This window comes from Dioscorea cayenensis, unplaced genomic scaffold (assembly GCF_009730915.1).
Source record: "Dioscorea cayenensis subsp. rotundata cultivar TDr96_F1 unplaced genomic scaffold, TDr96_F1_v2_PseudoChromosome.rev07_lg8_w22 25.fasta BLBR01000075.1, whole genome shotgun sequence".
Classification (NCBI taxonomy): Eukaryota; Viridiplantae; Streptophyta; class Magnoliopsida; order Dioscoreales; family Dioscoreaceae; genus Dioscorea; species Dioscorea cayenensis.
The window spans coordinates 321,432-344,218 of NW_024086466.1; the positions used below are offsets into that span (position 1 = coordinate 321,432).

Below are 22,787 nucleotides of genomic sequence, written 5' to 3' on the forward strand. Positions count from 1 at the left end.
AGAATGTAATAATAAAAAGAAGAAAAATCAAATAAAGAGGGAAAACATCTTTGTTGTGCTTGGCTGGATGCAGGAAAAACAATGAAAAGAAAGGCAAGTAAATGAAGAAAAATTTCAGCACTAAAGCTTCACCTGAGGAAAATACCAGCACTTGATGGAGAAGGCTGCGTGATGGAGGTGGTGGCTCAGATGCTATAGTTGACGCCGATGATGGTGGAAGAGGCTGTGTGACGTTGGAGGTTGGGTAACTATGGAGGAGGTGATTGCCGGAGGGGCGTGATGGTGAGAGAGGTGGCTGCTGGAGGGCGCGTCACGGTGGAGGAGGTGGCTGCTGGAGTCTGGTGTGTTTGTGGAGGAATTAGGGCTTCATCATTGTTAAGAGAGGGTAAAAAAAGAATTATGTTTGAAGATTGAGGGCAAAGATGGAATATTTTTTTATATAAGATTACCATGATAGTGGTAATCTGGATGGACACCTATTTTAATGGTAATCTGATTACCAAGTTATTTGGTAATATTTCACTATTGGTAATCTCACATTACCGTCGACATTACCGATGCTACAGTACCAAACATGGTAATCTATCCAGATTACCACTTGATTCCCGGTAATATGAAAAGATTACCGCGAACCAAACACCCCCTGAAGGTCATGTGAGAGCACGATTTGGCACCCAAGCCTCGCCTGCTTGTTGAGCACCTGGTTCCTAGAATTCTTCATTAGCAAGTACTTCTCATCGTAGGGCAGTGGATGGAACTTGTTGAACCATTCTTGCACGATGTGGACCTCGCACTCCACCGAGCAAGCGTCAATCTTTTCCAGTTAATGCGACACGGACTCGATCAAACCTGCGTTTGCCAAGGGCTTGAGAAGCATCTAACCGGTGAGATCAACGATCTCATGGTGGGCGCTATTCTGGTCGATGGTGAAGAGTTTGATGATGCAATCGGAGACTTTAGTTGACGCCGAGGAGAAATAGATAAGGGTGAAAGAATGAGTACGGAGAGATGGAGAGGAAGACTTTGGACAATTGAGATCGCATATGATAAATAGAACACATTCAATCCGAGAAGATGAACAACATACAAAAGAAATGTTTTTCTTTGCCATGTCAACCAAATTTTATATGATTTGACAATTTTACCTTTGCCATGTAAGCATTGGTTAATAGGTATCTCTTTTTTGTTAGCAGGAAAAACCACATGGTATAGAATGATTAAAAAAAAGAAAAATCTAAGTCCTTAACCCACAAAAGTGGGAATTTCTTAAAAAAATATTTTTTCCAATTATCTACTTTTGGTTTTTAATATTTTTATATTTTTGACAATTTTTTCGGATAAAAATCTATTTAAAAATTTAAACATGATTCTACTGTTTTGTTGAATACTTACTAAACTTTTGAGCTCATAATTATGCTATATTTCCTCTTTTAAATAATGGGATCTAGATGATAGTCGAGGAATTGGAGAGGTTCGGCCATGTAGTCTAATTTGTTGCCTTTGTTGCCGGCCAATATGATGTTGAGGATTTGTATGTTCTTATGGAGTGCATTCAATTTCACAACCCTCATTTATGGAGGTCTTCTTCTCGTCTTCATGGTGTGTGTGTGTGTGGAGTCCTATTGACCACTTAAGATCCTGGCAGCAGGTGCAATTAATCTTCAACAGTCCCTCACGTAAATCTAAGCTCTGGGGAACGGAGCAACAAAGTTGAGGTTAAACGGCGCCCTCCAGCAACTGCTGTAATGAAGTGTAATATTGATTTTTTTTTTTCTAATATGAATGGCTAAATTGTTAAAAAAAAAAAAAAAATAGGTGTATGTACAAATCTCGGTAAAACAAATAAGAAAAATACTCGTACAAACATGGACGCTTAGAGCACCCACTCACTACTCATACTCCCAACTCACACTCTAAGAAATGCGTCTTTATTTGAAATTCGAACTCTTACCACTTATAAAAAATTATAACAAGGACCCTTATATCAATAGACCACTAGGTCATTTGTATTAATAGGGTTTTTTTTTTGTAAGTTATACTGTTGTTGTTACAGGATTACAGTGCATGTCCTCTAGCAACTGGTGTAATGAAGTGTAATATTAATGTTTTTTATTTTGCTAATATAAACGGTTAAACTGTTAAAAACAATAAAGGTGTGCACAAATCTCGGCGAAGCAAGTAGAGGAAAGACTCGCACATATGTAGGCGCCTGAATCACTCATAAATAATTACTATTCACACTTTTAGAAACATGTCTTTATATAAAATTCGAATATTGTTGTGATTACAAGATTGCAGTGCGGAATAATTGAGATCAACTCTTAGTGAGTACTGCTGCTTCTAATAGTGACTTTGGAGGTGGAGGCTAAGGCATTAAAGGAGGTTTTAAGCTGGTTTAAGGGGTTGTTTGGATTGGCTTTTAAAAAAAGTGTTTTTTTTTTAATTTTGTAGAAGCACTTTTGGAAAAAGTACTTTTAGAATAAGTTAAGTGCTTATGCATATTTTTTCGTTTGGATGTATTAGTTTCAAAAACAGTTCTGTAGTTGTGAAAATGTTTGGATGTTTATTTAAAAATTACTTTTACAGCAAAAAATTACTAAAATACCTTCTTACTGGATTGACTGAGGGCATTTTAGTAAATGCACTTAACCAAATAGCTTATCAAAAACAGCTTATTTCCATAAGCTAGTCTTTGGCAGCTTATAAAATAAGCTGTATTTGAGCTTATTTCACAGCTTGAGCTTATTCAAAAAAGCCTATCTAAACACAATATAAAATCTCATAAGCACTTAACTTATAAAATAAGTGCTTTTGGGTCAGCTATAAGCTGATCCAAACAACACCTAAAACTTGTGAGTTCACATGATGCTCAAGCCATTGTTCAACATTTAGCCAACATGCATGAGAATGTCTCTCCCATTGGTCTTTTACTTCAAGAATGCAGTAACATTTTATCTCTATGCTCACAATTTACTATAGCTTTTGTAAAAGGCAAGCTAATAGAGTTGGTCATAACTTGGCTAAACTATAACATATGTATGCTATTCCATGTAGAGTCCCTTACTGAAATTGTTGGAGCTTTCTTTTATAAGATCTTTCCTTAATACAATGATTTACATTTTCTCTTAAAAAATTTAAAAAAAAACTTATTTACAACAAACAATTCATTAAAGGCATATTAGAATCAAAAGAAGTTTCAGCATTTATGAGAAATTGCGATAATTGGCCTTGACTAAAAATTAAGAATTAAGATAAAAAAAAATATATATACATGATAAATAAATTATTACATCACTTTTATGATAAGAGAGTCGGAGTTGAAATCCTGTGGCTGATCCACATTTCTGAAAAATAAAAAATAAAAAATAAAAAATTTATTATTATTATAATAATTAAAAAAAATTACAATATTTAGAAGCAGGAGCAGGACAAATAAGCACATGTGTAAGCATTTTTTATAAATAAAAAATAAAATAAGCTTTTTCAAATAAGCCCTCATTTTTTTCATAATTAATTACCCCAATAACTAATACCCAATTACAATTGTCCAATAATTATTGTGTAACAACTCTCTTGTTTCCTTTTACTTGTTATATTTTGGAGTAATTTTATGCAACATTGAATATTATTTTTTTAAATTTATCTTTAATATTTGATATACTTCTACAATTTTCAATAAATTATATTTAATTATATATTTTTAAAATATATTTTAAATAAGATTAATATTAAAAATTTAATATAATTTTTATAAATTTTAGGTTACTAAATAACTTCAATCAATTTTTCTTAATTGATATGAATTAAAAAAAAAATTGATAAATAAAAAAATATAAAATAAAATAATTTTTTTAAAAAAAAATTAATAAACCACTTCAATTAAACTGAGGAGACTAAGGAGAGAGAACTACTACAAAACACAGAACAGAAACTCAATAAAATGAAAACTAACATTAAAAAAAAACATTGCATATAAAAACCAATTAAATAAAAATTAAACAATAACAAATGCATAAATAAATAAATAAATAAATAAAATTTTTAAATATGAGAATAAAAAAAGCTAACCTGGATAGCAAAGCCAAAATCCGATTGTTCACAGAGCACAACATCACATCGAGATCCTCCGCGATGCTTCTCAGAGCTTTCTCTCGCCGTGAAAACGATCGCATCCCCTTCTTCTTCCCAGATCCAATCCACTCCGCCTCCGAAACCCACTCATCCACCAAATCCACCAGCGCTCGGATCGGTTCCCCATCGATCCACTGCTCCGTCTGGCAAACAATCACTTTCTCCGCTGTCTCCTCTGCGCAATCAACAACCATGTCGTCAGGGGAGTCCACGATCTCGGGTTCCGATGGATGACGGCGGAGGTATTTAGGGGTTTCGTCCTTGACGCGGCCGGTGTGGGACTGGTAACGAGAGAGGATGCGGGAGACTTGGGAGGGATCGGAGGGGAAGGTGAGGGCAGGGGCGGTGGAGGATGATGAGGGATCGTAGAAGAGGAGGCAGACGTCAATGCCGCACAGTGTGGAAAGCTCCATGGATTTTTTCAGGAGACCTCTGCTTCGCGTGGTGATGTTCATCTTCGGCTGGTTCTCCATGCCCATTGATTTTGATTTCTAATTCTTTGGAAATTTGAAGGAAAACAAAACCCTAATTTTGAATGATTTTGGTTTGGACTATATGATATATATATATATATATTTTTTTTTTATATTTATATCTAGAGAGAGAGAGAGAGAGAGAGAGTTTCCGAAAAGAGAAAAAAAATCCTTTCCTAAAAGAATTAAGAATATTATATATATAGATATATATGATATATCCTACCAATTTAAACACCTATATTTTTGTAAATATCACTTTATAAAATAAAATAGATATAATTTTTAAATATATATACCTTCTTAATATCAATTATTATTTTTTTTTCAAAATAATCTTGAATTTTGAAATATATTTATGTTTCCTAAAAGAATTAAGAATACTATATATAGATATATCCTACCAATTTAAACACCATGTTTTTGTATATATCACTTTCTAAAATAAAACAGATATAATTTTTTAAATATATATACCTTCTTAATATCAATTAATTTTTTTTCAAAATAATATTGAGTTTTGAAATATATATATATATATATATATATATATATATGTTTACTAAAAGAATTAAGAATATTATATATACAGATATATCCTACCAATTTAAACAGCCATATTTTTGTATATATCACTTTATAAAATAAAGGAAAAATTATTTTTTACCCCCTAACAGTTTAAAAAATTCACAGACAACCCCTCTGACTTTTGAATTTGCCGGACAGCCCTTCCTTTTTTGTTTCACTTCATTTTTTCCCCTTTCAGCTAATTCCGTCTAATTCATTTGATTGAATTCCATTTTTACCCTCAACAATGGTGGATAAAAGCACATCATCTTTTTTAAAATAACCCAGTTTTTTCTCATCTTTCAAATATTTTTTGAAAGACCTTGAGCCTCACCACGGATCTCTAGTGGCCTTCGACCATTTTCATCACCACCTTCCTGCTATGGGTTCTTCGGGTTTGCCTTGACGATGAAGTCGGTGGGAAAGGCTCGGCCTTGAAAAAGGAAGAGGCCGACGAGAATCGATATACTAATGAGAGATGTGTTGTACTTTTAGAGAACCAAGAAATCGGATTAACGGAAGGAGGATGAGGAGGGGGAGGGTATTCGTTGTTTTGTAAGAGAGGAAGGAACGATTTAGAACTTATGTCTGGATGTGGCTTTCGGTGTGTTTCTGTTTAAATATATGTGTTTCGGATTAACTTAGGTATGTGTGTGTGTTTTTTTTAATTCAAATTCATCCGATTTATGTCGATTCTTTTTGTATGGATAAATTTGAAATTGTCGGAATGTTTATTATGGGGTTGCTTGCACAAACCAGGATTGATAAAAGAAAACAAGGTAATTTAAACAAAAATAACTATTGTTAAACAGAAACCAAGACTATTAAACGGAAACGCGATACCTTAAACAGAAACCCGAATTATTAAACAGAAATAAGATAACTTAAACAAAAACCTATTGTTAAACATAAAAAGTGTATTCGCAAACAAAAACCAAAACTATTAAACAAAAATTAGTAAACTTAATCAGATACGCATTAACATATAATGTAAAACTATTGAAACCCAACAAATTAAAAGTAAAACATTTAACAATGCACTCTAACATAATCGGATAAACAAAAACGAGTAAATTAAATAGTAACCGAGACTGTTAAACGAAAACGTGTTAGCTTCAACAAAAACCCGGATTGATAAACGGAAATAAAATAACTTAAACAAAAACAACTATTATTAAATGTAAAACGTTAAAATTTATCTTTATGTTTAATGTACTTCTAATTTCGGAAGAGAATATTGATTGGAATTTACAAGATTTAAAAGAGTACTGGTAAAATAGCCTAAAGTTTATAGAACAAGAATTAATCCATGGTAAAATAGTCTACAGATTTATCCATATATCCATAAAAAGTCGATTCTTTTATGTTCTAATTCCCTAAAGTTCTTATTCCAAGATATTTTCTTTTAAACATTATTTTAAGCATTTATTTAAAAAGACCAATTGAATTTGAGTTTAATTTTAATTTTAATTTTTAATCCAATAATTTCTAAAGAGTTTTGGGATCTAAATTAATCAAAATATAATGTATTATTGTACTAGTAGCTTAACTTAGTCTGCTTCCACTTAATAGTGTATGTTTGTGTGTAACTAACCTAGTTTCCGCTTAAATAACTCGGTCAGCTTAAGTAACCCGAGTTTCCGCTTTAAAATTGTATGTTTGTGTTAAACGCTACTCAAGAATCTTAAACATGAACCAATATTATTAAACATAAACAATTTTTTTAAACAGAAAATACCTAAGTTACACAAAAAAACACATATATTTAAACGAAAACATACTTTTAATCTAAAGTTTTTCTCCTAATTCATCTCTGCTCTACCTCCTCCGCAACTACATTCTCCCTCTCCTTTGTCTCTTCAACCGTAAACTTAGTATGATTCTCCAAGTTCTCACCTTCCTCACTCTTCTCCTTCTCCTCTTCCAATGCTACTAGCTCCTCAACCTCTCCAACGATCTCCACGACCTCTTTCTCCTCAACCCCAACACCAGCAGAGCTTGTCTACAGATCCAACTCTCCACCAACGGAGTCCTCTAAAGGGTTCTCCGACTTCAAACCATTGATCTTTGTGTCTATCGTTTATTGCCGCCAAGAAAATAAAACAACAGGGCAAACACTCATAAATCCAAGAAACGATTGAGGTCCGCTCCGGCGATGGTGCACTTCCGTCGAACTCCCACGCTGTCGCCGGCGGATCTAGGTGTCTCCACCGTGACTCCGATCTCCAGATCGGATCTACCAACCCAACCCGAGATTTCACAGATTCCAAATGGAACGAGCAAACATGCCAAAAAAGGACAACCAAGACTCGGTTAGAAGAAGACCTTTCTTACAAGTAGATAAAAGCCTGTATTAAAAAAAAAAAGTTGCGTTAGTAGATGAAGGTCATTGTTGTCAAAAAAATTCCCACCCAACTCCGTTTAGTCACCTTAACGACTTGAAGGGTTTAAAAATAAGTGGAGAGAAAAAGAGAGTGTTTTTGGGGATACCAAAATTAGAGAGGGGAAAATGTATATAAACGAAACTTTCAAAGGGTATTTGGCAATTAACACTAAAATAAAATAATATAATTTTTTAAAAATATATACCTTCTTAATATCAAATAATTTTTTTTTAAAATAATCTTGATTTTTTAAATATAAAATATGTGTGTGTGTGTGTTTCATATATCCTACCAATTTAAACACCCATATTTTGGTATATATCACTTTCTAAATAAGACAGATATAATTTTTTGAATATATATATATATATACCTTCTTAATATCAATTCATTTTTTTTTTCAAAATAATCTTGATTTTTGTAATATATATATATATATATATATATATACCATATTTTTGTATGTATAACTTTATAAAAAAACAGAGATATAATTTTTAAATATATATACCTTCTTAGAATCAATTAATTTTTTCCAAAAAAAATCTTGATTTTTTGAAAAGTATATATATATATATATATGTGTGTGTGTGTGTGTCTCCTTTTTGAAGGTGTGCAACTGAATAAGATGTTAGTAAAATCTATCCCATACATTAATTTAAAAATTTAAACAAAGGATATCTTATATAGATAAACTAAGAAAATTAAATTCTTGAATTTTGAATTATCAATTATCAGAAAAAGATAAAAAGTGGTAAAGTAAATAAAATTAGTACGGAGTGTGATAATCTACATAACGAAGACTAATTTTGAATTATTGAAAGATTATTAAACAGTTGAGAAAGAGGATAAACTTAATTAGATAGGTGATCATCAGCAAGCACCAACTGTTTCAAATGCAGCTAGACTTCACTGCACCACTGCTTTTCAACTAACATTTACCTTTTTCCCAGACTCTTTTTCATTTGGCAATATGCATGTGAGCCAACAAGCAAGAAAACTATTTGACAAATGACAATATGTTCCTCTAAGAACATTATATATATATATATATATGAGGTTAATTATATGATTCTATGAACCTATGAAACTGTCCATATGCTTTCCATGTACTAGCACAAGCATCATCCACTTGTGCCAACTGACCATTCTGCTTATTGACTAAATGCAGCAATTAAAGTTTGTGAAGCAAATACAATGAATGTGCATAAGCAGAAAACTGGATCTGGGGAAGCAGGAAACTGAGTATTTTTCTGTAATTAAATGCAGTCTCAAATAATCAAGAATTGTTTGACAGTCTCCAAAGTTGATCAGAATTGAGAAAACAAGTGAGGAATTCAAACCAGATGACCATATATCCTTCATGTTTAATTAATCCTAGTCAGAATCTATACAAGAAAGCCAGAATTGAATATATTCATGGTATTAAGAGCAATGTTCGGTAATCCAATCAAAGACAGCACATACATGTTACATGTATTATGAAGTACTGTTTTCTAATTGACTTGATCTGAGCTAACATTCTTATTTCAAGAATAATTTGGTAACATGTTGAAGATGTTGCTTTTGATAATTCAGTCAAATTCTCAAGATTGAAAATGGGTAAGACAGACACAAGGATAACATGTTGGACTATATCTAAGGTCAAGCTTTTACCAAGCAAGGATCTTGACCAAATTAGGGTTACTTTGAGAAAAATCTAGCTAAATGCTCATGCAGCACTGAGGACTAGCAGATTATTTACTGTCATTGAGTGGCATGTTTTTTTAAGTAAAAGGTCAGTACCCAAGTATAATGCAGAAAAAAGTAATTCAGCCATTAATAATGAGATGGAAAGGATTCCCAAGCAACACTAATGAATGTCCACTATGCATGTATCACCATAATTATTGTTTTCTATGACCGAATTTGATGACAATATTGCTAAATAATTTAGCACAATAATTTGTTTTTACATTATTATGCTTTTCTTATATAAAGTAATGGACAATCCATCCAGTTGATGCATATGCTAGAATGACTACTGTATATATTTGAACATGTTTTCCTCATGGAATGAGTTAATACATTGTTCCTTTATTCTTAATTACTTCATGCATATTTCTATATCATGCATAACACATGTGATCCTTATCTTTGTTTGTGTGAACACATTGTTATATACATACAGAAATTTCATCATATGCTCCTATATAAGCTACAGAGCAAATGAAAAAAAAAAACATATGATGAAGAGAATAATTTTCTCTCCAAGTTCTCAACTAATTTCAACAACACTATTCACAAAAATTTCAAAGATCTTCTTAGCTATCAAGAACCACAAAATAAGTTTTAATTAAGTCACTAATTAACATTTTAAAGATCATGGTTAATTAAACAAACAATAATATATATGCTTCAAATCATAAGTACACATGATCATATATATTTTCTAAGCTAAAGCTAACAACAAAAAATACATGCAAGTAAATGCAAGCTATTAATCAGTTGATAAGCGCACTCCCTAGTTGCCAAATGGAGACAAGATTACACACTCAGCCACATAAACAATGAGCAAGCTTGATTAGTATTAAGTCTAATAGGCCAAAGTTGAGTGAATAGACATCAAACAATAGAAAGAGAAAAAAAGATTCAATGGTTTATATATGTGCAAATGAGTGTGTGTGTGTGTGTGTATGAGTGTGAGTGAGAGAGTGCTTGGTAATAGCAAAGAGGTGAGAAACACGTTGGTTTCACGTTCATGTTTCCCACGAAGACACCAACAAAGTCGCCCACTAATATACGCAACCAGACCCACAGAAAAAACCAACATCCTCGTTACAGTGTCCCTCAAGACCGATATAACTTAACCTGTGCCTATACCTATGTCTAGAGTATCGAGAGCGCCGGTCTTAGAGACCGAGTCGCGTTCCCGGGTTGACCCGGTGTTACTTAACGTGGTCCAGCGATGCAGCTATAAAACCTCAACCCCCCCACCCTTCTGGCTCTAGAGAGGTAGTGTTTCAGTATAACTGATGAGAAAAGAGTTTGTTAGGGCGTACCAGGGGAGAATCTCACCGTACGATCGGATGGCGAGCATGGATGAAGGGCTGGGAGAGAGACACGTGGAGAGGTGGGCGAAAGGGAAGCAGAGATCCAGGCGGCAGAGATCGCCGGAGATGGCGACGGAGGAGGAGAACCTGGCGCTGTGTTTGGTGATGCTGGCGAGAGGAGAGTCAGATCGGTGGCGATCGGCGCCGACTTATTCGTGCTCGGTGTGCGGGAAGGTGTTTGGATCTTACCAGGCGTTGGGAGGGCATAAGGCGAGTCATCGGAAGCCGGCGGGAGGCGAGGAGACGGTGGCGGTGGCGGTGGTCGGAGGAGGAGGGGGGAAAGGGCAACACCAGTGCTCGGTTTGCTTGAAGACGTTTGCATCTGGGCAAGCGCTGGGAGGGCATAAGAGGTGTCACTATGATGGGAGCGGTGGAGTGACGGCGACGGAGACGGCGGTGGTGGTGACGAGAGGGTTTGATTTGAACTTGCCGGCGGTGGGGGAGATGGGGTTTGAAGCTGGACGGAGGTGCGCGGCGGCGGAGGAGGAGGAGGAGGAGGTGTTGAGCCCTTTGGTGATGAAGAAGCCGAGGCTTTTGATTCCGGCTTAGAATTTTTATTTATTTTTTTCTATTTTTATTTTTAAGAATTTGTTATTCATTGCAATTTTAGTTAAAGTTTTTTTTATTAGCTTTTGTTATAATTTGTGTTTTTTGTATTTATTTTTTTATTTTTGGGGTTTTTGCGTGTAAGTCCTTGGGAAAATTTGAAATTGTCAAGTTAGTGTTGAAGGGGAAAAAGTTAAAAATAAAAATAGAATTTTGGTGCTGGATTATGAATTTGTATTTATTTTGGTTTATTAACTTAGAATTAGTTATAAATTTATATTTTTTATATTTAATTTTTACGTTTATATTCATTTGGGTCTTTGAAATGGAAATTTTATCATTACTCAAAATTATTTTTTTAATTATTTAATAAAAAAGATTTTTAGAAACTAGAATGAATTTTGTTGGGTATAATATGTATTCGCACAAACCAGAATGAAAATGAACTTTTAGTCTCTGAAATTTTTATATATATATTTTAATCCCAAATATATATATAAAGACCAACACATGAAGTAACAAGTCAACCCGAGAGCAAATTTTTATTCAAGTGTATATATATATATATGATAATGATATAACTAACTTTAAGTTAAAAATTAATACTAATTATTATAGATATAATTAATGTTGAAAAAGAGAAGCAAATCCTTTGGTTGTAACTGCTCTGTTGTTTCTTTGGAGTTGTTCAGCTGCTGAGCCTGTAGCTTTTTCAGTTGTTGATTAGTTTCGAGGAAAGCATAAGCAATGGACTGGGAAACCAAATAGAATTTTAATTAAATAATTAATTACTTATTTATTTATTGGAATTCACAGTCAGTTAATTAATTTAAATTTGGATAATAAATATGTCCTTAGTTATATTAAATGAAGACTTTAAGTAAAATAGTAATTAATGGTGTGATAGTGAGAGTTAAAGACAGAGTCTTGCTAGTGAGAGTGTGATGACCAATTGAGTGACTCGTGACAACGCGTTGGGTTCGAGTCCACTGTCATGACTCGGCCAATTCCACGCGTGTTTTTGGAGAAACTAGACTATCTATTACTTGACACGGACCACATGACCAAACCAAAGTCTTCACTTTGTCTGCATTATTGTATATAGATTTAGATATTTGTTTGCGTACCACCCATTAAAAATGAATAGTTACGAATATCTCCCATAAAAAATTACATTCATTTATATATATATATATATATATATTATATTATATTTGTTGTTAGCAAGATAAGTATCATCCATTTAAGGGAAGTTCGAGACGTGTATATGCATTGAACAAACTCAACAAGCACATGTGCCGCATTTATATGCTTAGATAGTGCTTTAATTTACTTGTTATTATTTATTTATTTATTTATTTATTTTGACAACTGACAAAGCAAAGAATAAAGAGGTACGAAGTTATACTAATTGAGGTGATTTGACTGACCTCCTAGGGATGCTCCTACCATACAACAGATTACCCAAATTATTTATTTATTAATTATTATTATTATTTAATACTTTTTATAAAAATTAATTTAAGAAAAATAAATAAATAAATAAATTATTTATTAAATTTAAAAATATTTAATATTTATTTAATTTTATAACCTGAAAAAAATTTATAATTGAATCTTAAAAACACTTACTCTATTATTACTTTTATAATAATTTCAATTATAAAAATATTTTATGATAAAATTAGTAAATTATTGAAATTACTACATTATAAAACTATAATATTTATTTAATTTTAGTACTTAAAAAAATTATAATTAAATTTTAAAAACAATATAATATTTTCAATTAAAAACTATTTTTGTAGTAAAAATATTTTTATTATATAAATATTACTTTATAAAAATATTTACTATTTTTAAATTTTATTACATAAAAATATTTTTATATACAATTTATTTTATTAAATATTTTTATAATTAAATATGAAATGAATATGATGGTGAGTGGATGTCACTTACATTACTGTATTTTAACTTACAGTAAAATTTTACAATAAATTGAAATGCTGCAAAAGTACCCTTTAAAATATGTAAAACTCATTTTACAGCAAACAAAAACAATATTTTACATAAAAAACAATTATACAGTAGCTACTTGCAACTACTTACAGATAACCAAACAACCTAGCAACCCCCCCACCCCCGGGTGAAAAAATATTGCTTTTGTGGAATGAATGTAGGTTGAGGTTTAATAAAAATATTTTATCAAATAATTTAATGAGTTAAATAATTAAAAAAATTTAAGTTTAATAAATATAAGAATATTAAAAACTAATAGCCAGTGGCTTGTTTTTATAATTTCAATTATTGAATCAAATGCATAGTTGAAGACATTATGTTAATATAAGTTTTCATTTGCTCTAAATACAATAATAGCAAATATATCTTCAGAAATCAAGGCATGTTTATTTTCAAATAGAACGTGAGCTTTTATCTATAAGTCTTCTTGTCTATACAACAACTGAATGTCATAGCTTTGATATCATGTGATAAAATTTTAATTATATCCAACAACATTTGTATATATATATATATATATATATATAGTAATTATTCAAACAAAAACCCCTAATATAAAGATATTTATTAATTAGCTAAATAACAAAATAATATATTATTCCAGGCTGATCTAAATGGTAAAATTTTAAAATCATTGTTGAGAAAACTCTACTTTTTATATGACTACCATCATCTCGACTATGAATCATAAATTAAATAAAAAATAACAAAAAAAATGTGTCAATTCTATTTATAAAAATCTATTGGCAGAAGGTTGTATATTTGAAGTGCTTTAGAAAAAATCAACAATAAACATAGACCTAAGTTTGTTTATTTATTTATTTTAAAATATAAGTGAGGTCATCATGACAACTAGTTTGAATCAGCAAGAAATAAAGATTGACTTGTTTTTGTTGGGCCAGGCTTGAATGTTTGCCAAACTAGGCCTGGTTGAAATGTACTCTTAGAATGGTAACAAGGGAATTACACCATTGGTTCTGATGTAGTCAATTGAAAACCTAAATATAATTCCAAAATTTATAATGTTTTACATGAAAAAAATAAAATAGGAAAACTATAATAATTTAGAATATTTTAATAATATCTCATTTTTATGTTTTTTTTCTTTTATTATTTGTGAATTTGCAAATAGTGATATAGTTGACACAAGTCATTTTCTGGAATTATTATGCACACTAGTAATATTTCTTCTAAGCATCAAGATGATAGTCACCATAAGGAATAGTAAACATCATTATGTATATATTTACTTTGGTACCCTTGGAAATTAGTGAAACTACTTGCCATCTTCTCACTTTCTAAGTAACACATTCTTTATTATTATGAATTCAAGCAATAAAAGAAAATTATAATTAACATGCTTGTAAAAAGTAATATTGGTTTATACAATTTTTTTTACAATATTATTTTATTATAGTGGTCATTTGTTGTCATTCTTAATTTAATTCTAATGGAACATTGATTTATTCACCTATTTGTTGAAACTTAATTTTAAGTGCACTTCAGTTTTTATACCCAAAAAAATGCAAATTGATCTGTAAATCTGCACTACCATTGTCTAAAATTTGGCTTTTCCATTTAACTATGTTAGTTCCCATGGTATGGTTTGTGGTTTGAAGAACACTCAAACACTCATAGAAAACTCACACAAATCAAACAAGAAAGAGACACGTGAAATTGATAACTCAGTTTGGCGTTCATTCGTCTATATCTGGGGGGCAAAGTCAGGAGATAAATAATCCACTAAAAGAGGTGAATATAATTGAGTACAAACACTTTATCACTCACTTTCACAAATAAAAATCACTACTCTCTCTAGATTGTCTACTGCACACACTCTCCCTAACTCTGCTGTCACCCAATCTTAGAGCAAGGTAACTAACTTTAGAAGCTATCGTTGTGTGTCTTCATGAAACTATCTAAACTTGATCTTCAATTCACCCAAGTTTGGTCTTCAAGGATTTTCCAAACTTGATCTTCAATTCACCCAAATTTGGCCTTCAAATCTTCACAAGAATAGATGTTCAATCAATCATGCCAATCATACCAATAATAGGTATCTCTTCAATTTGGCATGTCTCCAATCATACTTAATAATATTCAATCATACTTATTAAGGTTCTTCAAACCATACTTTCAATAGCCTTCAATCATACCATTGATAGATATTTATTTAATTAAGCTTCATCCATATTTACTCTTCAATCAAATCTCCTAAAATATGGTCTTGATAAGATCTTGCCTTTAAGTTGTAATACATATAAAAAATAGCTCCACCAAAATCTTCCAAGATATTTGTCTCCAATCCAAGACTCCTTACCACATCACCATGCCTTGCCATGCCATCAATTATGCAACGTCACAAACGTTGCCACGTCATCTTGTCTTAGTGTCAAATCATACCAATTAAAGTGCATTTGCACTAACAAACTCCATTATAAACATATAATAAATTTCATGAATCAAAATTAAAATAACATTCTTCATCGTTGTATATAGCACTTGATATGGCAGCTGGTGTCTAAAATAAGCCAAAAATACATCACATTGATTACAATGTCAAAGTTCTAATTTTTAGTGTGTAAGTTCAATACCACATCTATGAATCATTAAAATTGTTTTTCATAAAAAAGAAATAAAGCTGAACTTTTTCTGAGTTTTATGTAGCATGTGATAATGCAATACACATCTATGCATAAGTCTACATTGAACAAAAAGGCAAAACAAAAAATGACTCATAATATATGTGGCATGCACTTGACTTTGTGTTATTTTTATTTTTATTTATTTATTTATTTTTCTTGCTATATATGTGAATTTATTGGGCAAGACAAAGAGTATCAATTGAATCACACTCATGATAAGAAACCCAAGATCTTATTATGGGACAAAAACCATGTGCTATATATGTGCAACCATGCATAAAGAAGACAAGATTTCCATGAGTTGATGATGGAATCACATGGAGATCAGACCTTGTTCAACACTATATTTAAAATAACTTAAACATGATCTTCATTTAAGCTCTCTTGATATCAATGCATTGATCTTCCTTGGATTCACTGAACTCAAATCAAATCCCATGTAAAATTTGGGAACCTTCCTATTAATTAATCTAACTATCAATACATCTCATTTATGTATTATACATGGATAGATAACTTCAGTTTGACGCTTTAGTTTTATATATGGATAAGAAAACTGATCAAGATTCATGCATTAATAGAAGAAGTTAATTTATTTTATAGATCTTATAAGGAAGCATGGTTAACTAAATAGTGTTTTTATGCAAATTTTGACTTAGTGATGTAATGGAATAAGTTTGAACAACTTATTATAGAAAAATAAGTAGAATAAATAGTCATAAAACTTAGATACCATGGTTGAAGCATGCAAAACTTATATATATATATATATATATATATATATATATATATATATATATATATGTATTTGTTTAAGTGGGTGAAGGTACAATTGTATAGTTATATCAATACCTAACTCTGCTTCTAATGGGGTCTCACTCTCATTTTGATTAGATATTGTTCCATTGCCCCATGATCTCATGTCCCCCATTTACCCATTCATCTGATGTGGCCTTGTCTTCTTAGCTTAATTAACTAAGACTTCTCTTGTGGGATCTCTTCTTCATTGGATTCCAGATTAATAACCTCATAAACAATGCACCAAATTCAGTTATTAGTTGCATGAAAGTCCAAAATCTTATTAAATTTTCTTTTTATCTCATATTTAAGTTAATTTCAGAAGTCATGCATGTGTTGTTATTGTTGAGAAACAGATAATCACAAGAGAGTGCAAAGAACATGAAAAATAAGAATACAAGGATTTACGAGGTTTGGCAATGTGCCTACGTCTTATATCACTCCAGCATCAGGTCGTTTATCTTTATTTATATATATATATATATATATATATATATATATAAGAAGGAAGCTTTACCAAAGATGATGATATGCAGACTTTTTTTTTTTAATAGGTAAGTGGGTGGCAGAGGTCTGGACTGAGAAAGAGGGTCCCCATGATGTTTGCATGAACAGCAGACATGGCCTGAGATAAAGTTTATAATGAAGCTCACACCACATGCCATGGGACAGTCCAAACCCATATAGGATACTGTGGCATCAACCTCTACACTATACTTCAACATATCATCAATCTTTTTAGTACTTCACTTTTGATTGTTTATTTATTTGTTTATAATATATACTTTGAATATACTTGATCTAAGGTGCATGCATCAAGTAGAATATTTATTCTTTTTGTTGTTGATTTTCCTGTGTTTAATTGAATGAAGAGAAGAACAATCAACAATGTGCAAGCATGGGGAGGTGAAGAACAAAGGCTGAGAGTGGCTGCTTGCTTTTTGACAGAGTTTATGAAAAGGAACAGAAGCTTGACATGCTTTGTTGACCAGAGTGGCAGTTTAGAGGTTTTGTTGAGTGGCAAGGGTGGAATGGTCATTTGAGTTTTCAAGCTCTTAAAGAGAGCAGGAAGGCTGCAGGTTGGAAGTGAGGTGTTAGTATTTAAGAAAACCATCAATGGCAATAAAAAGAAGAGAAAGGAAGGAGAAAGAAGAAGAGTGTTTGTAGAGAAAGAGAAAGTGTGTGTGTGTGTGTGTGTGTTTGTGTTTTTAGAGGAGGAATGCATTGCATTGTGGTATGATGCTTGTTGTTGTAGTTGGATTTTTGTGATCATTGGATTTGGGACTGTTTGTGAAGTTGTTGGTGCGTGCGTGTGTGTGTGTGTGTGTGTGTGAATGAGTGGGTGAGGACTGACAGGATAGGGAAGAGGTGTGGGGAAGGAAGAGGGCATCATGGCCTGCTGGTGTTTCTGAGCATTGAGTGACATTTTGCTTTAGGTATTGTTCTTCTACTTCTGTGTTTTCAATCAAAATCACCTCTTTTTTGCTGTAAAAAGTTCTTGTCTTGTTAACTCTCTCTGGATTGTTTTGATCCTTCCTTTTCATTTATGTTTTCTTTTCTATTGAATGTTTAATATGTTCTCATATCTTGTTGCTTCTGAGCATTGAATGACATTTCAGTTTAGGTATTGTTCTTCTTCTTCTTCTTCTGTGTTTTCAATCAAAATCTCCTCTTTTTTTGCTGTAAAAAGTTCTTGTCTTGTTAACTTTCTCTCTCTCTTTCACTCTGTCTGTGCATTGTTTTTATTCTTCCTTTTCATTTTTGATTTTATAATTCAATGTTTGATATGTTCTCATATCTTGTTGCTTCTGAGCTTGGAGTGACATTTTTATTTAGGTATTGTTCTTATTCCTCTTCTGTGTTGTCAATCAACTCTAGTAAAAAGTTCTTGTCTTGTTAACTCTCCCTGCATTGGTCATTTCGTCTTTTTTCTTTTTAATTTTCGAGGTTTTTTATTGAATGTTTAATATGTTCTCAAAACCTGCTGCTGTTTAAACTAAAAAAAAAAGCACTTTAATGATAAGGTATTGTTCCTCTTCTTCTTCTATGTTTTCAATCAAGCTCTTCTCTCTCTTGTTTTTTCTGTAAAAGGTTCTTGTGTTGTTAACTCTCCATGCATTGATCTTTTGGCCTTCTTTTCTTTATCATGTTTGAGGTTTTTCAATGAGTGTTTAATATGTTCTCATATCCTGCTGTTTCTGAGCATTGAGTCACATTTTATTTAGGTAATGGTTCTTATTCTTCTGTGTTTTCATTCAAAGTCTTTCCCTTAAAATGCTTTAATCTTTTTTGGTCTTTGTCCTTTCATTTATTGATGTCTTTTTTTATTGAATGTTCACCAAATCCCAACATTAATGAAATTTAATATGTTTCAATGTGAGTTTTCACAACTTGGTCTCTCACTTCTACATTCACTCTTCCCCCTTTTGTTAAAATTTATGCTCCTTGTCTGCAGTTTTGGTATTTCTTATCCACTAACTTCAATGCCATGTCTCCTAACTTTTGCAGGTTGGAAATAGAATTGTGGAATATATATTCTTGGACTTTGGGAACTCTAATCCATAGATATGGAACAAATGCAATGTTTCTTTAAATCTTAGACTTGTTATTTTTATTTATCTTCGTCCCTTTTGGAAGTTGTTCTGTTTAACTTTATTCCCTAGAATTGCATCTATTGAAAAACTTGGCAATGGTTTCTATGGGAATGATAGTGGTGGAATACTTGTCTATGTGATGGGTTAGGAAAAGTCGACATCTTTGCGGTGTAGCTTTGAAGAAGTTGAGAGTTCTTTTACTTTTAACACAATGAAGTTCATGAAGCTTGGATCGAGGCCGGATTCTTTTCAAAAGGATGGGAAAAATGTTCGGTAAAACACTCGATCTCATATTATCTATTTGCAAATGAAGCTTTATTCAAGTGTCTTTAGATGCCGATGAGATGACTTTTTTAGAACTCACATTGTTTACTTTGTTGTTCTTGCGATACGATTCAAGTGCCATCTTCTTTCACTTTGATTACTTACTTTGAATTGGATGCATATTGATAGTAGTTGTAGACAAGATAATGCTCTAGTAAAGTGCGATGTTTTTGTCTCCTTCGAAGAAACCGATGATTTATTGATCAAACTTGATCTATGGATATTTGCATGTGTAAAAAAGTACAATTTTTTTTGGGATCTGCATTGAAAGTCAAGCACTTCATGTGGAACAAAGCATTTCTGAACTCTAACTGTTTAACTTATTGTTTTTAACCTGGCAAGTGAAATTCATTGTAACAGTGCAATGTTTCAGGTTTGTGGCAACTGATTTGGCAACTGATATCATTATTAAAGTCGGCGATGCAAAGTTTTATCTGCACAAGGTAACATAATTCTGATTTTCTGCTTAAATATTCAGAACTTTGAAATTGTTAGGAACTTGAGTTCGAAGTTGGATCGGTTTTCTATCGTCACACTCTTTCATCAAAATTTGCAGTTTCCTCTGCTGTCCAAGTGCGGGCTGTTGCAGAAAACTGTGACCATAACCGATGAAACATGCGAGGAGATTGACTTGTCTGACATTCCCGGCGGTCCGGCTGCCTTTGAGATCTGTGCAAAATTTTGCTACGCCATGACAGTCACACTCAATGCCTACAATGTGATCGCAGCCCGTTGTGCAGCCGAGTATCTAGAAATGCAAGAAAGTGTAGAGAAAGGCAATATCATCTACAAAATCGAAGTCTTCCTCAACACCAGCATTCTCCGCAGCTGGAAAGACTCAATCATAGTTCTTCAGAGTACTAAATCCTTCCTGTCATTGGCCGAGGACTTGAAATTGGTCAGCCATTGTGCAGACTCAATAGCTTCGAAGGCCGTCATTGATACTTCTATGGTCAATTGGTCTTATACTTATAACCGAAAGAAGTTGCAGTCTGAAGACAGTGCTGAAGCACATTGGAATGGTGTTGTTAAAGAACAATCGGTGCCCGAGGATTGGTGGGTCGAGGATCTTTCCGAGCTTGAGTTGGACCTATACAAGCGGGTTATTATTGCCATTAAGAGCAAGGCTAGAATGCCGAACCAAGTGATTGGAGAAGCTTTAAAAACTTACATGTATAAAAGACTTCCAAGTTTTAGCAAAGGTTCCATGGTTCATAAAGATGATGTTTTGAAGAACAAAACAATGTTAGAGACCATCACCTGGTTATTACCGAAAGAGAAGGGCGCGGTTACATGTGGTTTTCTATTGAAACTTCTTAGACTTGCAAATTTGCTGAACATCGGGGATATGGTCAAGAAAGACTTGATCAAGAGAATCGGGCGGCAATTAGAAGAGGCTTCGGTATTTGATCTTTTGATTCCTGCTCCTGAAGGAGAGAAACACCGATACGACATTGAAATGGTGCTGAGTATTGTCAAGGAGTTTGTATCACAAGGATGCAACGACTCTCAAACCAGCTCACTTGCTTCGACTAATACAAAATTAGCCGTAGCAAAGTTAGTCGATGGTTATCTTGCTGAAGTTGCTCAAGACCCAAATTTCCCTCTGTCGAAGTTTGTTGATCTTGCTGAAATGCTATCGAGTGAATCACGACCAGTACATGATGCATTATATCGCGCCATCGACATGTATCTCAAGGTGATACTTTCTTGAACTCTCTTCATTTCATTAAGAAAAATCATAAAGCAACATCCTCATAGTATTTGTATGATTAAGCAGGAGCATCCAGGGATGAGTAAGAGTGAGAAAAAGAAGATGTGCAGCCTAATGGACTGCAAAAAATTATCGGCAGAGGCCTCAATGCACGCGGTGCAAAACGAGCGGCTTCCGTTGCGTGTAGTGGTCCAAGTGCTTTTCTTCGAGCAGGTGAGATCATCAGTTGTTTCTTCTGGCTGCAGGGGATCATATGGGAGCTCAAGATCAGGTGCCACAACAAATACAGAAGATGAATGGGATGTCATCCCCCGCGTCGAAGATCTCAAGCCATTCAAGAATACGAAACTTAGAACAAGTGCAAGTCATAGAGAGAGCAACAGAAGCAATGGAAACACAGAGACAAACACGAACAAGGATGATGGCAATGGCGGTAAATCGAAGGGAAATGCAACGCCGGGGAAGATGATTAGCAAGCTCTGGTCAAGCAAAGGCGAAAATTGTAGCTCTGATACATCTGAGAGTCCTGTTGAGGAGTCTAAATCTACACCAGCTAAGAACATGAGGCATTCAATGTCATAGCATTGTTTTGTGTTGATGAATTGGGAAGCAAGCAGTTATTTTGCATGAATAGTTTGATGGTCTTTGCTCTTTTCTTTGGTTCTTTTGTGTTTGCATGTATTTGTAAAGAAGGAACTTGCATTGCTAAGATGTTTAATGGTTTAGTTTTATCATGTTTAGGAGCTACTCTTTTGAGTTGTTATGCTAAATAGTGTTTTGTCATAAAGAGAAGAATGTTTTGAAATTCTTGTCTGCTTGTTTTTGTATGTTACTAAATTAATCTTAAATATGATTTCAAGTTTGAATTTTTGTTTATAAAAAAAATTATTGGAAGATTTTTATTATATATATATAATTATAGTTGCTAATATCTCAAAATTCATTGTATGTTTTTAACTATTTATTGTCAAGTTTCACATATTTAACATTGTTTGTTTATACGTATAATATCCAAATTTGTCCTTTTACTTTTTTTTTTCTTTTTTTTTTGTCCCTCTACTTAGAAATGTGTCCCACTAATCTCTCAACTCTTGAAAATGACCTAATTTAGTTTCTCTATACTTAATCTCTTTCCATCTAGTCTTTGTACTTTTAAAAAATACAGCCAATAATAGACCTATTTTAGAGTAGAAGGGACTAAATAGAACTATTTTCAAAAGTAGAGGGACTTTTGGGAGCATTTTTGAGTTGATGTACCAAAAGGGTAGAAAGAGAAAATTAGAGGGACCAATTCGGGTATTATACCTTGTTTATAATCAAAACTTAAAAAAATTTTAAACAATGACTTTGTTTATAAATTAAAAAAATTATAAATCTGAAAACAAACTTTTATATTCTCTTTTTTCAAATAATAGAATTTGAAGACTTTTATATCTATGATTATAACAAGAAAATCTTTCTTTGATACACACACAAACAGACAAAAGTATGTAAATA

The 22,787-nt window shown here is 32.6% G+C and overlaps 3 protein-coding genes across 5 annotated transcripts; 2 read left to right on the plus strand and 1 right to left on the minus strand.

Annotated features, from left to right (window-relative positions):
* Positions 1-3,146: 3,146 nt before the first annotated feature.
* On the minus strand, positions 3,147-4,660 carry LOC120253422. Its single transcript, XM_039261768.1, has 2 exons — positions 4,069-4,660; positions 3,147-3,344 (listed from the first exon to the last, which is right to left on the minus strand). Exons 1-2 carry the CDS (start codon positions 4,608-4,610, stop codon positions 3,287-3,289), a joined length of 600 nt encoding a protein of 199 aa, XP_039117702.1. The 5' UTR covers positions 4,611-4,660; the 3' UTR covers positions 3,147-3,286.
* Positions 4,661-10,475: 5,815 nt separating this feature from the next.
* Positions 10,476-11,315, plus strand: LOC120253420 (zinc finger protein AZF3-like). Its single transcript, XM_039261764.1, has one exon. The coding sequence runs from the start codon at positions 10,570-10,572 to the stop codon at positions 11,194-11,196; it is 627 nt and encodes a 208-aa protein (XP_039117698.1). The 5' UTR covers positions 10,476-10,569; the 3' UTR covers positions 11,197-11,315.
* A 6,190-nt stretch (positions 11,316-17,505) lies between these two features.
* On the plus strand, positions 17,506-22,024 carry LOC120253414 (BTB/POZ domain-containing protein NPY4-like). 3 transcript variants are annotated; one of them, XM_039261758.1, is made up of 5 exons: positions 17,506-18,094; positions 19,167-19,525; positions 19,950-20,019; positions 20,133-21,275; positions 21,357-22,024. In XM_039261758.1, exons 2-5 carry the CDS (start codon positions 19,464-19,466, stop codon positions 21,870-21,872), a joined length of 1,791 nt encoding a protein of 596 aa, XP_039117692.1. In that variant the 5' UTR covers positions 17,506-18,094; positions 19,167-19,463; the 3' UTR covers positions 21,873-22,024. The 3 variants fall into 3 exon arrangements, with proteins under 3 accessions (XP_039117692.1, XP_039117693.1, XP_039117694.1); XM_039261759.1 differs by having other exon boundaries at positions 19,401-19,525; XM_039261760.1 differs by lacking the exon at positions 17,506-18,094 and adding an exon at positions 18,138-18,282 and having other exon boundaries at positions 19,401-19,525.
* Positions 22,025-22,787: the final 763 nt, after the last annotated feature.

Excerpts from the sequence above, each read along its gene's own strand:
- LOC120253422 (XM_039261768.1), bottom strand. The coding sequence starts at position 4,610 with ATGGGCATGGAGAACCAGCCGAAGATGAACATCACCACGCGAAGCAGA. Across the intron at positions 3,345-4,068 it reads ATTTTGGCTTTGCTATCCAG|AAATGTGGATCAGCCACAGG; the intron begins GTTAGCTTTTTT and ends TTTATTTTTCAG.
- LOC120253420 (XM_039261764.1), top strand. The coding sequence starts at position 10,570 with ATGAGAAAAGAGTTTGTTAGGGCGTACCAGGGGAGAATCTCACCGTAC.
- LOC120253414 (XM_039261758.1), top strand. The coding sequence starts at position 19,464 with ATGAAGTTCATGAAGCTTGGATCGAGGCCGGATTCTTTTCAAAAGGAT. Across the intron at positions 20,020-20,132 it reads CAAAGTTTTATCTGCACAAG|TTTCCTCTGCTGTCCAAGTG; the intron begins GTAACATAATTC and ends CAAAATTTGCAG. Across the intron at positions 21,276-21,356 it reads CCATCGACATGTATCTCAAG|GAGCATCCAGGGATGAGTAA; the intron begins GTGATACTTTCT and ends ATGATTAAGCAG.